We start from the raw sequence: 21900 nt of genomic DNA, 5'->3' as shown, positions 1-21900 counted from the left end.
GTGGGTGGGAGCACTCGCTGCTGAAGGCTTCCCCCCTGAGAGGCACCGAGCAGCGCACCACGGGGCCGTGGTGTGCCCCAATGGCTTGGCAGGCGGCCCTGGGACACGAGGGGACGCGTGCTCGTGGGGTACCGAGGGAGCTTTGTCTCTGAGGATGCCCTGTGCTAGCAGCAGTGCCCCGGTAGCCCCCCGTTCCTGGAAGATCCCTCTCACCCACGGGGACCTTAAGGGAGCCCTGGGGACCCCGATCCCCCGCTGGGACCCGAGACCAGTACTGCTGAGGCTGCCCCGGGGGACCCGCACTTACAGGGGCTCCCAGGGGACCTGCACTGCCGAGGATGCCTTGTGGGGCGACCCTTATGGACCTTTCAGCCTGCTCCCCACCCACAGCGATGCCTCGGGGGGGGGGGGGGGGGGGGGGGCTCTCACCCAGGGGAGACCCACACCCTTATGGGATACCTGTAGGGACCTCGCCCACAGAGATGCGGGAGAGGTGGGGACCTTATGGGGACGCCCCGAGGATGCGCGCGGCTGGAGATGCCCCGGGAGGGACCACTCGCATCGGGGGGGACCTTCCCCAGGGCTCCCCCACGTTCACCCGCGGCGATGCCGAGGCCGCCCGGCCGCGCGGAGGGGTCGCTGTTGCCGCCAGCATCGGCCGAGCCCCCCCGCTCCCCCCCCCCTCCGCCGCCTTTTGTTCGCCGCCCGCGCGCGTCCCCGCCCGGCAGTGCGGGGCGGGCGGAGCCGGGCGGCAGCCGCAGCCGCAGCCGGGGCCGAGCCCAGCGCAGCGCAGCGGGGACATGGAGGCCGCGCCGGCGGAGCCGTGCCCGCCCGGGCCGCCGCCGCCGCCGCTCCCGGAGAAGAAGAAGCTGCAGCGGGCGCCGTCCCCGGCGCGGCCCAAGGAGGTGCCGGGCTGGTCGCTGGCCAGGAGCCGGCGCGGCGGCTCCGCGCACCCCGCGGCGGCCTCGAGGCTGTCGGCGGGCGGCGGCTCCGGGCACCCGCGGCGGGCGGGAGGCGGCAAGGAACCGCGCCCCGAGAAGCGGCCGCGGGCGACGGCGGCGGCGGCCCGGGGCGGCGGCAGGGGGGGGGCCGCGGGCCGCGGAGCGGCGAGGGCGAAGGGGCGGTGCCGCGGGGCGGAGCCGGCGGCCGGGGCGCTGCGGCCGGGACCGGGGCCGGGACCGGGACCGGGGCAGGGGTGCGGCCTGACGGACAGCAGCTCCGAGGTGTCGGACTGCAGCGCCTCGGAGGAGGCGAAGCTGATGTCGCTGGAACTCAGCGGCAGCGACAGCGAATCCCCGGGCAGCGCCCCGCCGCCGCCGCCCTCGGCCGGAGAGGCCTCGCCGCTGCCCGAGGAGCCCTCGGCCGCCTCCATGGCCAGCAGCCGCCTGCAGCTCAGCACCTCTCTCGCCTTCTCCGACCTCACCGAGGAGCTGCTGGACGCCAGCACCGACGGGCTGCTCCGCGAGCTGGAGGACCTGCGCTCTGAGAACGACTATCTCAAGGTGGGCACGGTGCGGCATCCCTGGGCAGGGCACGGCATCCCACAGCATCCCTGGGTACAACACAGCGCGGCATCCCTGGGCATGGCATGGCATCCCTGGGCATTTCATGGCATCCTTGGGCAGGGCATGACACCCTTGGGCAGGATACGGCATCCCACGGCATCCCAGACACAGCACAGCTCAGTATTTCTGGACATGGCACATCATCCTTGGGCACATCACCCCTGAGTAGGGGACAGCATCTCGGCATCCCCCAGCATCCTTGTACGTAGCATAGTTTAGCATCTCTGGGCATCCTTGGGTGTAACACAGCATTTCTGTGATGGTTACACTTGCTCCCTCGGCATGGCATTTCTGGGCATAGAGTCCCTGGGCATCCTTGGGCATCCCATGGCATCCCCTAGTCATAGTGTGTCTTAGCATCTCTGGGCATCCTTGGGCATCCCTTAGCATCTCTGGGTATCCTTGGGCATAGCATCCCTGGGTATAGCATAGTGTGGCCTGGGCACAGCATCACGTGGCATCCTTGGGCATAATGTAGCTCAGAATCTCTGGGCATCCCTGGGAAAGGCACAGCATCCCCGGGCATGGTGCAGTTCAGCAGCTCCAGGCATGGCTCAGTGTCCCTGCACAGCATGGTCCAGCATCCCTGAGCATGGCTGGGTATGGCACAGGCAAACACAGGGCTCACCTTAGCTCAACCCAGCACGGCCCAGCCCAGCATCACTGAGCAGAGCCTGGTATGGCTCAGCTGGACAGCACAGCCAGTGCTGAACCCACCTTGGCTTGGCACAGCCTGTCATGCCATGGGATGGCCTGACAGGTCCAAGCTCAGCTCAGCATAGAGAAACCCAGCACAGCGCAGCACATGGCATGGTACAGCAAAGAGTAGGATGCTGCCACTGTCCTCTCTGCCTCCTGACACTGGCAGGTCCCCAGGGGGAGATTTTCCAGCTCATTTCCCTCCACCAGTCCCTGTGCTTGCTCTCCACAGGGGCCCCAGACTCCCTGAGGCCTTTTTCCAGGCCTGCAGCTGGCTGATGGGCACACAGTGATGCCAGGGCAAGTTTGGGGACATGGGTTTTGGGGACAGAAAGGGGATAGATGCTGTGACCTGGTGGGCTGCAGGCATTTTGCATCCTCCCCTCTTCCTCAGGGTGCCACTTGGGTAAGACTTTGATGCATCCAGGCTGCAGCAGCACCTTGAGAGGGGTCAAGTGTCAGTTCTGTGTTTGGTGGCATCCCTCCAGTGTGGCAGGTGGGAACAGACCAGATCTGCCTCACAGTGCCAGAGCCTGCGATCGTGCGGGGATTGCTGTGGTGAGGTGAGAGCCGGGTGCTACACCCTAGAGATGCTTGGCCGAGCCCTTTGTCCATTAGCAAAGCCCCAGCTCGCAGCTGGTGTCCGAACTCCTGCCAGAATTAGCAGCAAGAGCTTAAGGGCTTTGATTTACGGAGAGCTGGAAAAATACAGATGAGGCCCCTCCGGTTTCCAAGAATGCGTGTGAAAATGCTGCTGCGCCGGCTGGCCGTGCAATTGCTTCCTCCATCTTCACGTGGTCGTCACGGCAGGCTGCAGGGCTCGGGGTGTTCTGCTGCAAGAGCAGCCCTGGCATGGAGCGGTGTCCAGAAGGGCTGCAGGGACGTTGGTGTCCCCAGTCCCACTGTATGTGGCAGCGCTGCCCTCTGGACCCTCACCATGTGCCCCATATTCCCCTTGCACTCCCAGGGGGGTGGGGAAGCAGCAGTGAGATATGAAATCCTCCTGAAAGTGCTTTGAGCATCCCGCATCCTCCATGCCGGTGGGTCTGGGTCAGTTCATTTCTCCTGGCTTGGACCGGCTCATAACTGCAGCCATGCTCACTTGTGGTGCTCCCCAAAAAAGCAGAAGCTGTTGAGCAGTTTGTGACCAGCAAGGAGCAGAAAAGGGGGCTGGGCTGCAGCAGGCTATGAGGAGCTGTCAGTGTGTGCATGCTCATGGATTTGGGACTTCAGAGCCCAAGAAGGCCGACCCTAAGCCAAATGATTAGGCTGGCCTGTGATGCAATGTGCAGGGATGCCGCAGAGGATCCCCTCCCCTCCAGCGCTGATCTGTCTGACCTGTCAGAGGTGGCACATCCTAGTGCTGCCTGGAACAGCTACAGGTGAAATATCACTTGATTGGAGCTGGATAAAATTCTCATTTAAAGCGATGGGGTTTTGGGATGGACTGGGTGCCGTCAGCGGGGCCATACATGGTGCCACTGCGGTGCCGCACCTGGGCAGGGCAAGCTGCCAGCTTGTGCTGCTCCTTCCTTGGCTGCACTAACCCAATGCACGCCTATATTTCAGCTTGCCTCTCCTGCTGCTCCCTGCAGCAGCGATTTCCCCAGGCTTAGAGGGGAAAAAAATAATTTGACAAAGGCTTTCAGCAAAGCACCAGCAGTGCTGGAATGAGCCCCAGGGCCTCATCGTTCCCAGCCCCATGAAGGGTTTGGCAGCGCCCGGCCCATCACCGCTGTCCAGCCAGCAGTGAGCACCCAGCTGTGTGCAGGGTAATTTATGGGGGCAGGTGCAAAGCTGGGAAGCTCTGGGTTTTGTCTTGCTGTGAGGCACAGTGAGAAGGGTGGCTGCTGTGCTCTCAGAGTGCTTGAAGAAACCCTTGGTGGCATCACACAGGGTGCCCCTTACCAACCTTGCATCACGTGGTAGACTGGGGTGTGTGCCAGGAACCCCTTGCTGGGGGGGGGGGGGTCCCTATTTTTTTCCCTAGTGAATTATAGCATAATTCCCTCCTCTGTCCAGTGGGGGCTCAGAGTTCATTGAGAGCTGCTGTGCATGTCCTGTAACCCCAGTGCAGCTGCAGGGTGCTGGTCCTGGCTCACTGTGGGCTCTCCTGCTGCTCCCAGCTCTGCACACAGATGGGCATATATAGCAGCCCCCCTCCCGCACCCCTCCTTGCTCCATTCCTCCTGCGCTGGGGCTCAGTGTGTGCACAGGGCTGTCCCCAGGGCTCAGTGCTTGCTGCTTGGCTGTGCCCCAGAGCCAAACGCTGCCAACCTCCGGGGTTGCCAGCAGTGCTGTCATTTGCATCATCCAGCTTTGCATCTTGTGCTGCTTTCTGCTTGTAGGAGATGGGGTTCCCGCTGTGCTGCCTTTTGGGGCAATCACTGGAAAGATGCGGTCACTCTGAGGCTCACGGGTTGGTGTTTATCTTGTGCTCCTCCACGGGTGATGCTTGGCTCCTGCAAATACAAGCCAGGCATTGGCTTCTGCGCACCCCATCATGTCTCCTGGCACCCTCCTCACCTCCATGGCATGCCATATTCAACACCTCATACAGTGCTTTTGCAATGCCAGCCCTCAATCGGGGCTGTTTCTCAGGCATTTCCTCTGCTCCTGGCTCTACCTTTGCCTCAATCTGCGTTTTCTGGTTGCATTTTGCAAAGATGCACAGCAGCTCCACAGAGGTGCTGCTGCAGGGTGGTCAGGGTGGGCTGTTCTGCTAGCAGAGGGTGTCAGCGCAGCCGCCCTAAGCTGCCCCCAGCCTGCTGGCATCTTGCTGCTCTCCGATCCTAATCCCATTACCTCGGCTTAGCACCGCAGGGCGCCCCGCAGGGAGTGTCCCATACAGCACCTCAGCTGCCTCGCAGTCCTGTTCAGGCCTCCATTCAAATAGCTTTGGTGGTGAAGCTTTCCTGAGCCACCCGACCCAGGCTGATTTCAGCCTTTCTTTTCTTGTAGGCAGTTTGTGATGCATCAGGGTGGTGTTTTTATTTCAAGTGCTCACATCGCCATGCAGGATCTGCTCTCTAGAAATCCCCTATTTGCAGGTGGATGTTTTCTGCTGCCCCATCACAAGCCACCTGCGATGTGCAAAGCATTTTTTCCACGAAAGCTCTTAACTGCATCCCAAACCCACCCCAGCAGCTCCCACACCACTGTGGCTTTCTGAGCTTTTCACATTTCTCCAGGTCACTGTGGGGTTTCCAGTAGGGATGTCACCCTGGGGAGCATTACAGCCCTCACAGCAATGTTTCCTGGTGCTGCACATCCTTGTGCTTTGTGCCTGGGGGTTTTAGAGCTACGGGATGTGCCTGTAGCGATGCCCTCAGTGGGGCAGTCTTGGCACTTCCCGGAGCACCCTGCTCCCTCCAAGGGTCACCTCCCAGTTCTTGCCCGCTCCACAGCCCCAGCACAGAGCCACGCGGCCACCGCGGTGCCGGCAGCTCGGGGATAATCGGGGATTGTCTCGGTGACGTCCCCGATTTGCCATCTCGTTGCAAAAGCCAACAGTGAGCGACTGTGGCTGATCCCCGCAGCTGCCGCTCTCAGGCTTTGTTTTTCGGAGTGGTGGTGGGGGGGGGGGTAGAAAGGGAAGATGCAGCTGGGGCTTTGTGCTGGAGCTGGGCAGAGTGGCTGCCACCCAAATTTGGGGCAGCTCCAGGCGCTGTGTGCGCTGCCAACCCACCTCCGTGCTCCCCTCCGTGGCAGTGGCTGCCTGGTGGCAAACAGCGGGGCAGCCGCAGGGCCCAGTGCTGGCAGCCACGCTCGTGTCCCTGCGTTGCCTCTCTGCTCCACGCCTGCCTCCTTCCTCCTGACACATCTTTTCCAAGGCGACCTACATTTCTCTCGCTGCAACTGCTGCCTGGGCTGCTCCCACGGCGAATCCTTTCCCTCCCCCATCTTCCTCTTTTATTTTGGTTTATTTATATGAGAGGTGCTGGCAGCAGCACACGTGGTGTTCAGCTCACCGGGAGCCCCAGAGCCCTACAGAATGCTCCTTCCCCCAGCGCACAGCTCTGTGGGGCTCGTGTGGGATTTCACAGCCACATCCTCATCCCAGGGGGACCTGGGGGTTGCGGCAAGTTGTCCGTGAGTCACAGTGTGCCCTGGCAGCCAGAAGGGCCAGCCGTCCCCTGGGGTGCATCAGGCCCAGTGCTGCCAGTCGGGTGAGGGAAGGAGTTGTCCCGCTGTGCTCTGCCTGCTGCAGCCTCACCTCCAGCACTGTGTGCGGGTTTGGGTACCACAACATGAGAAGGTCAAAAAGCTGTGAGAGAGCATCCAGAGGAGGGCTGCAGAGGTGGGGAAGGGTCTGAAGGTTTAAATGTGTGTGAGGAGTGGCTGAGGTCCCTGCGTTTGGAGCAGTGTTGAGGTCGCTGTCTATGAGGAGCAGAGCAGGCTGAGTGGAGGCTGCAGCTCCCCACAGGGAGCAGAGGGCAGCGCTCTCAGCCATAGGGTTTGGGTTTGGGTGGTGCTGTGTGGAGCCAGGGGTGGGACTCGATGATCCCTGTGGGTCCTTTCTAACTCGGGAATTCTGTTATTTTATGATCCACTTTGGGTGCTTCTGCCTGCTCCACCAGTGCTGTTATCTCTGTGCTGCACATGGACTGTACATGATACCAGTTTCCCCCCGGTCTGGTGTGCATGGGGTGCACATGGCCCAGTGTTATCCTCTACCTCCATAGACGTCCCGCCATGTGCAGAGCAGCATAATGATGTTGTTTGTGCCACGAGAGGAAAGGAGGAAACCCCAGTTGTTAGCACCCATCTGTGGGGTGCACGCCATGGGCACGTGGGGCAGCTGCAGGCTGTGGGCTCTGACCTTTCCAACACGCCTCTCCCTGCAGGATGAGATCGAGGAGCTGCGTGCCGAGATGCTGGAGATGAGGGACGTCTACATGGAGGAGGACGTCTACCAGCTGCAGGAGCTGCGGCAGCAGCTGGACCAGGCCAGCAAGACGTGCCGCATCCTGCAGTACCGCCTGCGCAAGGCTGAGCGGCGCAGCCTGCGTGTGGCACAGACCGGCCAGGTGGATGGCGAGCTCATCCACAGCCTGGAGCAGGACGTCAAGGTGATGCTCGGGGGGTTTGCTCCTCACATCTCCCATCCCAAATGCTGCGGGCAGTGCCCAAAGGGTGGGGTGGGATGGGATCTGTCCCAAAGCAGGTTGGGGTGAGATAGGAAGCAAGTTGCCGGGCACAGCTTTCCCCTGTAGCTGGGGACCTGGGAGCTGCTTCTCCTCTTGGCCACTACGGGAACCTTGTGAGGTCTCAGGCTGGAACAGGTGATGGCACTGAGGTGGCCTCACATCACTTGCCCCAGCCACCAGCCTGGTGCTGCGTTGTGTTTGCTGATCACTTGTGCTGCTGCCAGAAGAAGTGGCGGCAGCAGGGGACGTCTCCAGTGCTGGGGAGCGGCTGAGAGAGCAGCTCAGATTTTGGAGAGAGGTGACAGAGGAGCCTGAAACCAAGCACTGTGCTGACCCTGAGCAATGCCCCCCGCAGGGCCTGCAGCAGGGACTCGCTCAGCTCCGGGGGCTCTTGTGCAGTTTTTCCGTAACCCGATGCAGCAGCTCGCCTTTCCTTTCCCGAGGGGCTGCTCCGCTCCCCTCCCAGCCATGCAGCAGCTGCTTTCCAGCACAGTGGAGGACAAAAAAGCACAAAAAGCCGACAGGCATCCATCCCACAGCACCGCGTTGTGCTTGGGGAAAGCAGGGTTTGACCAGTAGAGGTAGGGGTAGGAGTAATGGTGGTGATAAAGGGGACACACATGGCCAGGGGACAGCATGTTACCCGGCATGGTGTCTGCTCCAAAGGGTCCTATGGCAATCTCCATGGGTGTTGTCTGGGGCTGGTAGGTGACCGTGAGGTCCTGCCCCTGCGCTGTGCTCCCAGCATGCTGTTGTACCCAGCCCAGTGACAGCCCCACTGTGTCCCCAGGTGGCCAAGGATGTCTCCGTGCGGCTCCACAACGAGCTGGAGGCGGTGGAGAAGAAAAGGATCAGGCTGGAGGAGGAGAACGAGGACCTGCGCCAGCGACTGATCGAGACGGAGCTGGCCAAGCAGGTGGTACAGAATGAGATGGACAAGCTCCGAGAGGTGAGGGGAACACAGGGGGCACGTGGAGGGGGTGACCCCAAGGCTCAGCGCCTAGCAGGTGTCCTGGCCTGGTGCCGCGGGGCATTCATATCGCTGAAACCCAAACCATGCTGCAGATGCTCATGAAACCCGAGCGGTGCTGCTCTGCATAGAGTGATGCTGGGGTGTGCAGGCAGCACCTCACCCAGGGCTGGCTGTGCCCTGACTGCCTGCGAGGGGGGACAGCTTCATGCTGCTCAGGCTTGTCCTTTGGGGCATGGCTGGCACACATAGTTCCTTTGTGTATGTTCTTGAAATCCACATGCGTGCTTATGCAGGGCTCCAGAGCCGTTAGTATGGGACAAGCTCCTGGCCAGGAGTGCTGCTGGTCCCCATGCGGTGAGGGGACATCCCTTCTTGGTGACAGGAAAAGCATCGTAGTGACAGCACGGGCATGTCATCCATCACAGCACTCATAACCCACTTCCCTACTGCCCAGGATATGATGGGTCCCCGGGGAGCTGCAGGCAGTGTGCCAGAGAGGATGTGGTGCCATCGCCCAGCCCTGCCTGGATAGGAATGGGGGTGGGGACAGTGGGTTGTGAGAATAGAATGGGAGGTGTCCCTTCTGCAGCCATGTGAGCCCCAGCGGGCTGCTGCTGCCTGGCACAGGACAGGCTTCCATGTGCTTGAGGTTGTTTGAGTTCCCTGAGGCTGGCAGGTCTGTGCTGGTGGGAGGCTAATGGTCACAAACCTGGCTGTCACCATAGATGAGCCCTGCAGGGACAGAGCGCTGTGCTCCTGCAGTTCCTGCTGGGCTCAGCAGCAGGCACCGTGGGTTTGCATCCGCTCTTGGAAAGGGCATTTCCCCAGGCATTGGGGTTACTCACTTGTTCCAGAACGCTAATTAGGAAAGTGAGTTAACAGGGTGAGTTACCAGTCTCAGCTGCCTCCTCCCTTCTGCTGTAGGATGTGGAACGGTGGCAGAGCTTGTTAGCAGCATGCAAACAGCAGCAGGCTGGGCAGGGCCGGGCTTGCCCCTAGGGGCCACTTATTTCTCACTTGCAAGAGATTTTTCTGTGGTTGGGTTGCTGTGGGATGGGCAGTGCATCCCCTCTGGTGGAACCCCCTCCCTCCCCCAAGCTCTATCCTGGGCGCAGGGACCGCAGTGTCCCCTAACCACTGTGCTGTAAGGGCATGCCCGTCCCTAGCACAGCCGGGGCAAGCAATGCCGACGTGGCACAGCCAGCCCCCGGGTGGGGTTCGAGCAGCTCCAGTGCTGGTCTTAGCCTTAATAGGAAAGCTAGAGCCCTGCACCTTGGCACAGGCAGCAGCTTACATTTCACAGCTGCTTTCTTTGGCTGCCGGGGCCTCAGCGCCAGCATGGGAACGTGCCTGGGGCAGCCCCAGCCCTGTGAGCCTGAGGGGCTTCAGTCACACTGCATCGCCCACCAGGGCACAGCGGGGCAGTGCGTGACTGGGAACAGGTCAACTTGTTGTTTTCTTTTTTTTTTCCTGTATGGGGCTCCCCATGCCTCAGCTGTCATTACTAGCCTGGGGATTGTCCCCTGTGTGCCCAGGGACCCTGGAGAAAGGTCCAGCATTGCTCCATTGATAAACTGGGAGCCCTCAGCCGTTGCCAGGTGCTCTTTTTGCTGGGGTGGTCAGAGGGGCAGGAGGAGGATTGCTGGGGGATTTAGGGTTGGGAATCCTGTTGACCCATACTGCCCAGATGCCACTGTCTCTAGGTGTGTGACAGCCCGTGGCTGATCCCAGGTCCCCATTTGCAGCTCCATTCCTGGGCGGTTGGAAGAAAGGTAGCTGGGATGTGCCTGCTGCTGTGTGTGGGCAGGGGAGAGACACGGAGGAGCTCCAGCTCCTGCTCCCAAACCAGGATGCCCCGAAGCCATCCCAGCCTGGGATTCCCCACTCCATCCGGCCCATGACTCAGCCTCTCCACTTGCCCTCGTGCCTGCAGGGGACATCTCTGGCCAAACCCCATGACATGATGTCAGGCACCCTGGCTCCCCCAGCAACAGGGGCTCATCCCACCAGTGCTCTGGCCCATTCCCAAGCTACTGGAGCAGTCAACAGTGCCCTGGCAGCAGCGTCCCCAGGCTGGGAGTCCTGGTTGCTCTGTCTGTCTGAAGCAGGGCGCCATGCTTTGGCTGTGGGTGACATCTCCCTCTTCTCTCTGCAGAATTCCCTGAAGAAAAGGGGGTCTCGCTCCATTGGGAAGACCGAGAAGAAGCCATCGGTGCAGGTATGGGCCATGGTGCCAGTTAGTGGCCACTGCACCCAGCACGGAAGGAAATCCTGGGCAGGGCAGAGCCATCTCCTCCTCTCAGAGCTCATCTGCCTTCCCCAGCCCCTGCACAAGGCAGGGATTGATGCGCTGAGCTATCCTCATTGTCCTCAGGGGTCCCTTGTCTCCTTTATCAATGGAGTACCAGTGGCAGGCGGTGCCTTTAGCCCCTTCCATGTGTCACTGTAGCTTGTGCCAGTGGCCAAGTGATCCTGAGGGGCCTGGGGTCCTGTGGCAGCAGCTCGAGGCTGCTGTCACCATCCCTGCCCTGTGCAGGCTGCTGGGTGGGTGTGGGGAGGGGCTGTGCTGGCAGCAGGGGGATTTTATCTGTCACTCGCGGTTGCACTGAGCTGCTGTGAGGCGTTAATGCTGTTACCAGGGCTCAGAGGGGCAGAGTTGCCATTGTGGTGATAGATATGCGAGTGTTTTAATACCCGAAAAATCCTCTTCTGAAGGCAGGCAGCTACAGGATCTATTCTGGGGAGTAGAACTGCTCCCCTAAAGCCTAAGCAGGGGGGGAGCCCCATAAAACCGTAAGCATCTCGTCATGGTGACCCCAGGATTTCTGGGGTCACTGTGCCACTGCTATCGCATCCCACTCAACGTGGGGACAAAATGCAGTAAAACACCCCTCTGCTTTCCTGTTTCCCATGCTGTCATCCTCACAGAGCCCTCAATTTAGGGACATGGGGCTGAAGCTCAGTGACAGAGGGACCCAACTGTGGCTCAGTGCTGGAGGTTCAAAGCCAGCCTCAGCTTCCTGGGGTGCCAATGGGCTGGCAGCATCCCCCAGTCCCTGTGTGCTTCCTGTGCAGCATGGCTGGGTGCCCCCGGGCACAGCCACCTGTGACTCATTGGTAGCTTCTTGGGCTCCTTTCCTGCCTGACAGTGCTGGGCACTCACAGAAAATGAACTTGTTGGGGAAGGACAAACTGAAAACCGAGCTCTGTCCCCTCTGTCCCCAACCCAAGGAGCAGTTGAGGTACTGCTGGTCACTCCGGCTGTGCCTCGGGCAGGGGGAAGTGCCCGGCTGCAGCCTTTTTTTCCTGGAAAAACAGGAACTGAGGTCATGTCTGCCTGGCTGGGATAGCGGCCCCATGGCGCTGCCCCCCCTCTGCTGTCCCTGTGGCTATTTTGGGGAATAAAGCAGCACCCCAAACCCGTGGCAGTCCTGCTGGGATGGGGGCACCACAATATTCGGTGGCTCCTGGAGCTCTGTGGGCACCTCTGCCATGCTGGGGGGGCATTGGGGGTTGGGGGGTGCTGGGGGAGCTGGAGGTGGGTGCCACCTGGTGGGTGATGCTGGTGGGTCCCCACTGGGCTGTCTCTATGCCAGAGTGACCACACTGGACAGGAAGTCACAAGCTGGGAGTCAGGAAATCCTGGTTCTCTGTCCAGAAACCATTCCATGGCTGAGAAATGGTCTCTCAGAGCAAAGAGCAGAGCTGGTTATTGATAAATGTAAAATCAGCCTGAGCACAACTCCAAGCAAAGGGGAAGCAAAGGAGGCTGGGCAGGGCCAGGGTCTTGGCTGGGGCTGTGAGGTGCAGGGTGGGGGTGGGGACGGGTGGCTGGGAGGAAAGGGGCTGGGCGAGGGGTGGGACCATGGGAGGCTTCCAGCCCTTGAGAAAAAGAACAAACACGCTGTAGCTGCTTGTGCCCTGGAGATTGTTGCTGTCACTGTGTCTCAGCAAGGTGGCTGCTCTGCCACCACAAAGCAGAGGGAGAGGAAGCCTATTGGTGGCTGGGATTTTCTCCCGTGCCATCTGGCAGCTTTCCTCCCCACCTTGAGTGGTGTCAGGGCCAGGTCCCCGCATCCCCAGCCTGGTGTCTGTGCTCCATGTCCCTCAGAGCCACCACTTCTCTGCCTGTGACCCTAACACCTATCCCCTCCCTGTCCCCAGGAGGACAGTGCAGACCTGAAGTGCCAGCTGCACTTTGCCAAGGAGGAGTCGGCCCTGATGTGCAAGAAGCTGACCAAGCTGGCCAAGGAGAACGATGGCATGAAGGAGGAGCTTCTGAAGTACAGGTCCCTCTACGGGGACCTTGACAGCTCCCTGTCTGTGGAGGAGCTTGCCGACTCACCCCACTCACGCGAGGCAGAGCTCAAGGTCCACCTCAAGCTGGTGGAAGAAGAAGCCAACATCCTCAGCCGTAGGATTGTGGAGCTGGAGGTGGAGAACCGCGGCCTGCGGGCTGAGATGGACGACATGAAGGGCCAGGGGGACAGGGAGCTGCCAGGGCAGGATCTGCGGTTCCTGGCCTGCACCTCGGCCTGCGGGGACGCGGGGGACACGGTGGCAGAGCTGCGGCGGCACCTGCAGTTTGTGGAGGAGGAGGCCGACCTGCTGCGCCGCTCACTGCTGGAGCTGGAGGACCAGAACAAGCTCCTGCTGAACGAGCTCAACAAATACAAGTCGGACCACGAGCTGGATGTGACGCTGTCAGAGGACAGCTGCTCAGTGGTCAGCGAGCCCTCGCAGGAGGAGCTGGCCACGGCTAAGGTGCAGATCAGCGAGCTGAGTGGCAAGGTGAAGAAGCTGCAGTACGAGAACCGGGTTCTCCTCTCCAACCTGCAGCGCTGTGACCTGGCCTCCTGCCAGACCACCCGGCCCATGCTGGAGACCGACGCCGAGGCCGGCGACTCAGCGCAGTGCGTGCCCACTGCTGGCTGGAGGGACGAGCGTGGCAGTGAGGCCGAGGTGCAGGACAGGGTGCTGGATGGAGGTTCCAGCACCAAGCTGCTTAAGGCCAAGGACTTGGAGACCCTGCTGGGCATCCGGGACCAAGCAGCGCTCGTCAGCAAAGCCATCGACATCTTGATTTCAGATGCCAATGGCTTCACCTCCAGCCTGAAGGTGTGCCTGGACAACGAGTGCGTGGGGGGGCTGCTGGCTGAGGCCCTGGATAACAGCAGCGAGAGCCCCAGCGACGCCAAGCTGATGAATGTGCTCCTCATGAGGCTGGGTGTGCTGCAGCAGGACCTGGGCTGCTTCATGCGGAAGGTGGATCTCCTCTCCAGCGGCCTCAAGGAGCACAGCGGCTCCTTCCTCTTCTCCAGCAGCCACGAGGCCACCAAAGAGGGGCTGCAGAAGGAGCATGGCTCTGACTTGCAGGTACGGGGCTCCTTCCCACGCCCCATGGCCGCCCCGCAGCACTTGTTGCTTTATTTGCCACTTTTTTGCCTTTTTCTTCCTGCTTTAACAGAACAAACCCCAACCCGTAACATACTGCTCCTCGTGCCTCTCCAGAGCAATCCCCAAACTAATGCTCGCCTCGCTGCATGCCGTGGCACCTGGGACAAGATAGGACTCTGCTCTAACAGAGTGTGTGCAGCAGGAGGTGGTGGCAGGAGTCTGTGTGGCTGCAGTGCTGTCCCACCCCAGTGCAGTTGCCCGGGCAGGGCGGGTGGCCCAGCTGCTCCCCTCCACTGCCACCAGGCTCCCTGCAGAGCCAAGCGTCCCCTCCTCTGATGCTCTCTGCTTGTTGGGATGGGCAGCATCCCAAGAGCCCCCTGAACTGCAGGCAGTCAGCTTGGAAAAAGCCTCATGGCATGCCCTAAAACAATTCCCAGGCAGGGTAATTTGCAGAGCAGAGATAGGCAAATTTGGGTCTGATGGGGAGCACATCCATGGCAAGCATCCCGTGCCCTCCTCGCCAGGACAGCCAGAGATGGGGATGTGATTGGGGACATAGGTCCTATCACGGGCACAAGCCCCTTTCTGGAGCACACTCACTTGTTCAGAGTCCTATTTTTCTGCATGCTGCTGGACTGCAGTCCCACCAGCCCCAGGTCCCGGTCCCCCCTAGTCACTGCATGGCACCGTAACTGGTGTTTGCACATTTTTTCCCTGTTTCTCTCTTTTTTTCCCTTCCTTTTCCCAAACAATCCAGGCCACGTGTCTCATCCTGTGTTTCCTTTTGGTTTCCGCATTGTCTCCCGCCATGGTGATGAAGTTCCTTCTCCTCATCATCCTTTTTGTTGTCTTGTAGTTCTTTACTGTTTCGGAAACCCATTGTTTTGTTTTCTGGCTTTCTTTTCTTCCCGCTCTTTTGGTTTGTTCTCATTAACTTGCCCACGCATGCAGCAGCCTGATTTTAGGGACGCCGACCCTTACCGCATCACCCACACCAAGGACACGGACCCCGCACATTCCCGGAGCTACAAAACCTGCCGGCCTGACGAGAACGACTCCTATGCCACCGAGGTACGAAGCCACCTGTCCCGGAGTGGACCAGGAGCTGTGTCCCCTCAGTGGGGCTGGAGGGTTGGGGATGCCCCAGGAGGAGCTTGGTTCCCCTAGTGGGAGTGATGCGGGGTCAGGAGCTATGTAGAGACGCTGAGCCCTGCTTGGTGGGCACCCACTACCCTCTCCATACCCTTGCAGATGAAGGAGCTGCAGCTGGTGCTGTCAGAGGCCAACGAGAGCCTGCGGGGGCTGCAGGAGCAGCTCTCGCAGGAGAGGCAGTTGCGGAAGGATGAGGTGGACAACTTCTCACAGAAGATCTGCCAGGTGAGCGGGTGCTGGCCCCAGGAGATAGGATCCCCATGAGCACAGCTGGGCCATCCCCAGGCTGGTGACCTGCTTGAGGACACTCAGAACAGTCCTCAAGAAAAGTGGGGGCTGAGCATGCCCATCTTTGCATGTGTGTGTAGAGCCATGCAGGACTTCCCCCTGTTGCCTTTATGATCCCACTGTCCCAGGGATGCTGCAGCTCCCCCTGGGCAGAGTCAGAGTCATGAAATTTGGGGTCTGGTGCTGGGAGGAGGCACAGCAGCCTGTATGGATGCTGATGGCTCAGCGCATCACTCCACAGCTGAAGGAGGACCACCAGAAAGCCCTGCTGCGGCGTGAGTTTGAACTGCAGAGCCTCAACCTGCAGAGGCGGCTGGAGCAGAAGTTCTGGAGCCAGGAGAAGAACCTGCTGGTGCAGGAGTCACAGCAGTTCAGGCAAAGCTTCCTTCTGCTCTTCATGAAGCTCAAGTGGTTCCTCAAGTGCTGGCGCCAGGGCAAGATTGTGCACAGTGAGGGCGATGACTTCCTGGAGGTACCGTGGGCAGGGGAAATAGGGCACTCAGCTGTCCCCAGTCCCTGGCTGGGATCCTCAGCAACTTGCCCACGGCATCTCCTGCAGGTGAACAGCATGAAGGAGCTGTACATGCTGCTGGAAGAGGAGGAGCTCACCCCACAGCAGCAGGCAGACAACAGGACCTGCTCTGGGGACGCCTGGACTCCCAATACGGTGAGTGGAGTGGGCAGGATCGGTCCCCACTGGGTGTCACTGCTGGGCGGCAGGGGGGTCCCGTGCCCTGCTGGTGTCCCACGTCTGTAACGTGGGGGTGGCAGCGTGCAGAGCTGGGGCACCGAGGTGGCACCCCCTTGCTCACCTCTGGTCCCTGACAGCCCAACGAGTGCATCAAGACGCTGGCGGACATGAAGGTCACCCTGAAGGAGCTGTGCACAGAGCTGCGGGAGGAGCGGCGTGGTGCAGGCGAGCTGCAGCAGCAGTTCACCAAGGCCAAGGCTGCCTGGGAGATGGAGCGCGCTGAGCTCAAGTGCCACATCGCCCAGGTGGGAGCCTGGGGTGGGGGGGGTGTGGGGCTTGGGGGCTGCCCGCACTGTCAGCCAAAGCTTGGCTGCTGGGAGGAAGTATGGCACGGCAGGAATCACAATGAGCAGCCACTCTAGCAGGCGAGTTTCTATAGCAACGGGGCTGGCATGAAAATTGCAGTGGGAGCGGAGGATGCACTTTTTTCCTCTGATGGGCTCATTTAGGGCGGGTAGGATGGTACCAGGGCTCAGCGTGCTCTGGTCATGCACAATGCTCATTACCCCATGCTGCAATAGCACCAAAGCCCTCCTCTCCTGTCCCATCAGCCCCCAGCCCCAGTCTGCCCTGAGCTCCTGGTGATGACAGTTTGCATCTCCCTTATGCCGTTCTGGCAGCAGCCTCTGACTGTGCATCTGCTCATGAGAGTGATGCCAGCGCTGCTTGGGCTGTGTTTCTCTATAGTCTCCATCTCTAGTGCCCAGCTCCCCTCTCTCCTCCCCAGAAGTGAGCAAAGCCTCTGTGATGGCAGTACCCCTGCTCCAGATGCTATCCTGGCCACCAGCAGCAGCATCCCTGGGGTGCTCTCTGCCAACCCCACAGGGGTGCCGCCCTCTGAGGGTTGTCAGGATTTCGGTGGGGACATTCAGCCCCCATCCCATTGGGTGACCATCTGGCATGTGGCTGCCAACACTGTGTCCCTGCAGCTGGAGGCAAAAGCAGGCAAAGGCATCACGGAGCGGACGCTACCAGACTGGAAGGTGGCACTGAAGAGGGAGCGCGAGGAGCATCAGCATCTCCTGGCTGAATCCTACAGCGCCGTCATGGACCTGACCAAGCAGCTGCAGATCAGTGAAAAGAACTGGAAACAGGAGAAGGTGGAGCTGCTGGCCCGCTTCAAGGAAGAGCAGCAGCAGGCAGAGCAGCAAGCAAAGGACCTGCAGAACAAACTCAACCAGGTATGGTGTCCCCATGCATGTGTCATTCAGCATCGGCCCCTGCTCGCTGTGCACTCGTTGGGTGACGGATGTGTTCTCCAGTTGCAGAAAGGAGCCAACCCGTGGGCTTTGAAACACTCTGAAATGGAGAAGCATGGCAGCAACTGGAAAGAGGTGGGTGAGAGAGGGCTACATGTGGTGTGGCTTCCTGTTGGGCTAAGGTCTGTGCTAAAAATCAGATGGAGGTTGGGTGTACCTCACAACAGCATTCCCTGAACAGCAGTCTCAAGCAGTTGCAAGGGGGAATTAAGTACATGGAGACAGCAGAGAGCACGGCTCATCTTGTTGTGGCAATCCCCAGGGGCTTCAGAAAGTTGTTAAGACAACAGTTGTGGACAGAGTGAGCCCTCTGGAGTGAGTTGCAGGACCTGGGTGTGTTGGGGAGGTGCTGCTGGAAAGGAGCAGGGTGCAGCCCCTGCTCCAACATACCCGTGTGCTGTAGTCCTGTGCTTGACTCCACCAGTGCATGCTTCTATGTCCTCCTAGGCTCTGAATGAAAAAATCACAGACAAAGAGACAATCTCTGAAGAAGACGCCAAGGGAACCAACTTAAAAAGGTGAGTGTGGTGGTGGCCATCATCCCCAGGGTGTGGAGGATATCTGTGGCTGTCACAGCTGGGTCGGCCTCCAGCTCCATCTGGACACAGCTGTGGTCCAGGATTGTCTTCCTGGAGGCAGTGAGCAGGGCTGGATGCCCTGCAGGGTCCCATTGGGGTGGTGCCTGCAGCACCCCACATCATCACCCTGTCCCGCTGCCTGGATGGGTGGCTGCTGAGCCCCGTCCTCTCTTTTCTCACAGGACCAAGTCCGTTTCCTCCATGTCAGAGTTTGAAAGCTTGCTCGACTGTTCTCCCTACCTCCCTGGAAAGACTGTGCCTGGGCTGGGTGACCATTCCCGAGGCAAAAAGTCATCTGCAGCCCCCCAGCTGCTGCCCAACGGGATCCGGGACAGCACCAGCCTTCCTCCCCCTAACTGTACGTATGTGAATATCGAGCAACCCGCCTCCGACAGCCTGGCCAAGGAGAAGCTAGGCATCTCCTCCTGGGACTACTCACAGGCCAGCAGCCTCTCGGGGCATGACCCAACCCAGAAGCAGATGCAGAGGAGCTACACAGCACCTGACAAGACAGGGATCCGCATCTACTACAGCCCTCCTGTGGTGCGGCGCCTGGAGGCAGCTGTGGTGCACAACAAGGAGGGAAAGATCATGATCGAGCCCGGCTTCTTGTTCACCATGGCCAAGCCCAAAGAGCCGGAGGAGTCGGCCAGGGCGGAGAGCACATACAGCCAGTGGCTGTGCAACTTCTCCAAGCAGCAGCGAGAGCTGCTCGATGGCAGCACGGGGGAGAGCACGGTGCCACCGGTGCCCCGCTTCCCTCCCTCGCTGCACGACCTGGAGATCTCCGGCAACATGAGTGACGACATGAAGGAGATCACCAACTGCGTGCGACAGGCCATCCGCTCCAGCTCACTGGAGAGGAAAGTGAAGAGCACCTCGAGCCAGACCGTGGGGCTGGCCCACGTGGGGACACAGACCACACAGACGGTGAGCGTGGGCCTGCAGACGGACCTGCCGCGCGGCAGCCTGCATGGCAAGAGCTGGTCCCCACGCAGCTCCTCGCTCGTCTCAGTGCGTGGCAAACAAATCTCCACCTCCCTGGACAAGGTGCACGCCAGGATCGAGCGGCCCTGCTGCTCACCCAAGTACGGCTCACCAAAGCTGCAGCGGAGGTCTTCCTCCAAGCTGGATGCCTCCAAGGACAGGAGCCTTTGGAACCTGCACCAGGGCAAGCAGAACGGCTCCGCCTGGGCCCGCTCCACCACCACCCGTGACAGCCCCGTCCTCAGCAACATCAACGATGGCCTGTCCAGCCTCTTCAGTGTGGTGGAGCACGCGGGCAGCACCGAGTCCATCTGGAAGCCGGGCTGCCCTGAGGGCGGCAGGGCCAAGGCTGAGGCCCCCAAGTACGGCCTGGTGCAGGAGTTCTTCAGGAATGTTTGTGGGCGGGCGCAGAGCCCCACGGCCCCCCCAGAGAAGAAGGATGCTGGTGGTGGGGAGGAGGGCTCCAAGAAGACCGAGCATCCCAGCCTGGCCTCCTACCACCCCACCGAGAGCACCTCCCGCATCCTGAGCAAAAAAGTCCTCAAGCAGAGCAGCTGTGAGGACCCCAAGCTGATGTCCCCTGGCCAAGGGAGCAAAGAGGCATTCCCCCGGGACCCTGACTTCATCTCAGCCATGGCCAGTGAGGTAATGAGGTGGGGGGCCCCCATGTGCCAGGCTGTGTGCTGGGGATGGCTGCAGCCCTCTCTAACTGCCCTTCAATGTTTCTTTGCAGGACATGGCATGCGACTGCAGCTCACAGTCCCTCACCTCCTGCTTCGCCCGGCCGTCCCGCTCCGCCGCCCGCCACTCGCCCTCCAAGTGCAGGCTGCACCCCATAGACATCCCCAGGGTGGAGGAGAAGCCCGGGCCGCTGAGTGAGTGAGGGCAGCGAGACGGGGCACGCAGCCTGGCCTGCTTCCCACTCTCCTTCCCCAAGAATGCCCACAGGGCCCCTCTCGGGGATGCATCTGTCTCCTAACCATCCCCTCACTCGTGGGGATGCTTAAGAAGCAGATGGTGAAGAGCGCTGGGCGGCGGAGGCTGCCGGCAGCAGCGGGGCATCCCGCCAGGGTGGCCGAGGCACAGGCACGACGGGAAGCACCGGGGTCCCTGCGGTGGCCCCATGAAGGGGACAGCTGCCATGCGAGGCGGTGGCCGTGATGCTGCTGGTCCAGGGAGGGGTGAAGCGCGGCAGGGCTTGGATTTGACGGATGGATCCGCCCCACGGCCAATGCTGGGTGCATCCCTGCCAGCTCTGCTTGCAGGGCGGTTGCATCAGCCGTGTGCTGGAGGGAGGCGGGGGGGTCCCCGGGCTGGGCGGTGCTCGGAGGCGTTCCCATCCGGCTCCTGGGACGGGTGCTGGATGCACGTGTGGGGGACCCCCCCCTGCAGCCTAAACCCTGCCGAGCCCCCGCCTCCCTGCCCGGGGCCACTTGTAGTTATTTGTTCTTCCAAGTGCTGAATTTACATATTCCTCCCTCTTTTCTTTTTTTTTTTTAATTTCTCCATCTGCTTTTGGCTCTTCCCAATTCCGAACAGCCTGCAATGTAAAACCAAGTGCATTTAAAAAAAAACAAAACAAAACCAAACGTACTGAAATGAGCTAAATTGGAGATGTACCAATTGGATTAAGAGATTGTGGGCTGGGAGGCTGCACTGTGGCTCGCAGCCTCCGCCGCCCGGAGGTTGGGTCATCACCATGGGGAAAAGCCTTATCCAGGGAGGGAGGAGAACAGCATCCCGGCAGTGTTGGTGCCAGGCGAGAAGGGCAGTTTCCGAGGTGGCTGCTTGACCTATTTTTGAGCTGCGTGCCAGGGGCTGGGCAGGGATTTGCACAGATGGAACTGCCTGCAGGTGCCTGTGCCTGCTGGAGCTGCAGGCATTGCTTGGGGGGCTCTGGGCATTGCTCCAGAGCCTCTGTGCATTGTTCTGAGCCAGTGTACATTGCCCCAAGGGCTCTGTGCGTGGCCCCAAGGGCTCTGTGCATTGTTCTGAGGCTCTGTACATTGCTCCGGGGGCTCTGTGCGTGGTCCCAAGAGCTCTGCACATGGCTCCGGGACTGTGTGCAATACCCTGGGGCTCTGTGCATTGCTTTAGGGGCTATGTACACTGTTTTGGCGGCTCTGTACACAGCTCCAGAGGCCTCTGCATTGCTCAGGGGCTGTGTACGGTGCTCTGGGAGCTCTGTGCATTACCCCTGGGGCTCTACGCTGCTCCAGAGCCTGTGGGCGTTGTTCTCATGTTGTGTACATCGCTCCAGGGGCTCTGTGCGCTGCTGTCATCTCGCAGCCACGCTCAGAAACTGCTCCTGCTGCCGCAGCTGCTGCCCCCTCCCGTCCAGCCGCACACTGCCCGCAGCAGGACGGCTCATCACTGCCACGTCGCAGCCTCTGTCAGCATCTCCGCGATGGCTGCTCACTGCCTGTGTCTCCGGACACACCAGCATCAGCCAGGGCCAGGCGGCCCAGCACCGATGGCCTTCACTCCGAGGGCACCTGGCCGGCCCCACGAGGTCCTTGTCACCCAGCCGTGGAGCAGGCACTGCCCCCAGCACCAGCAGCCAAGGCCAGGCAGCATCCCTGCCTGCCGCCCTCACGTCCCCGGCACTGCCGCCGGCATTCTCCTGCTGTACATAGATCCTTTCGGGGTGGTTTTTAGCATTTTCCTTGAAAACTAGGCTTTGTTTTGTTTTTAAAGACTCTACTTTTGGAATGTGTTTTGTTTTTTTCCTTTCTCATTTTTACAACTGCCTTTTAATTATTTGTAATATTAGTCAGTTCTGTCTTACTCTGTAAATAGCGGTGCTGGGTGTTACCCACGAGGATGGGAACAGGGACAGGGGACGGCAGGGGCTTTGTGAAGGCAGCATTGCAGAGAGGCAGGAGCTGCTTTGGCCAAGCCTGGGGAGATGGGGATAATTAATATGCTGTGGAGGTGCCAGGTTTGGCCTCAGCCCCTGCAGCATCTGCCCCCGTCCTCTCCGCAGTCCCTGTCCCTGCCCCAAGGTCACATGAAGGGCTCGCTCTGCCCCGATGACAGCGCCTGCCCGCCCTGTGCTGTGCCTGCTTGTCGTGTGATGAATAAAGGCCCTGCAAACCCTC

General features: G+C 60.4%; 1 protein-coding gene across 2 annotated transcripts; it reads left to right on the top strand.

Moving 5' to 3' along the window:
• The first annotated feature begins 972 nt into the window (after positions 1-972).
• Positions 973-21900, top strand: SOGA1 (suppressor of glucose, autophagy associated 1). 2 transcript variants are annotated; one of them, XM_015296789.4, is made up of 15 exons: positions 973-1502; positions 7112-7336; positions 8205-8363; positions 10543-10605; positions 12552-13763; positions 14739-14855; positions 15036-15161; positions 15466-15696; positions 15784-15891; positions 16053-16220; positions 16905-17156; positions 17238-17309; positions 17682-17752; positions 17995-19444; positions 19533-21900. In XM_015296789.4, the coding sequence occupies exons 1-15, from the start codon at positions 1260-1262 to the stop codon at positions 19680-19682; spliced, it is 4647 nt and encodes a 1548-aa protein (XP_015152275.3). In that variant the 5' UTR covers positions 973-1259; the 3' UTR covers positions 19683-21900. The 2 variants fall into 2 exon arrangements, with proteins under 2 accessions (XP_015152275.3, XP_015152276.3); XM_015296790.4 differs by having other exon boundaries at positions 14736-14855.

This window comes from Gallus gallus, chromosome 20 (genome assembly GCF_016699485.2).
Source record: "Gallus gallus isolate bGalGal1 chromosome 20, bGalGal1.mat.broiler.GRCg7b, whole genome shotgun sequence".
In the NCBI taxonomy this organism is placed as follows: Eukaryota; Metazoa; Chordata; class Aves; order Galliformes; family Phasianidae; genus Gallus; species Gallus gallus.
The sequence above is the reverse complement of the archived record's forward strand: the minus strand, read 5'-3'. Positions and strand labels throughout refer to the sequence as shown.

Excerpts from the sequence above, each read along its gene's own strand:
- SOGA1 (XM_015296790.4), top strand. The coding sequence starts at position 1,260 with ATGTCGCTGGAACTCAGCGGCAGCGACAGCGAATCCCCGGGCAGCGCC. Across the intron at positions 17,310-17,681 it reads ATGGCAGCAACTGGAAAGAG|GCTCTGAATGAAAAAATCAC; the intron begins GTGGGTGAGAGA and ends ATGTCCTCCTAG. Across the intron at positions 19,445-19,532 it reads TCTCAGCCATGGCCAGTGAG|GACATGGCATGCGACTGCAG; the intron begins GTAATGAGGTGG and ends GTTTCTTTGCAG.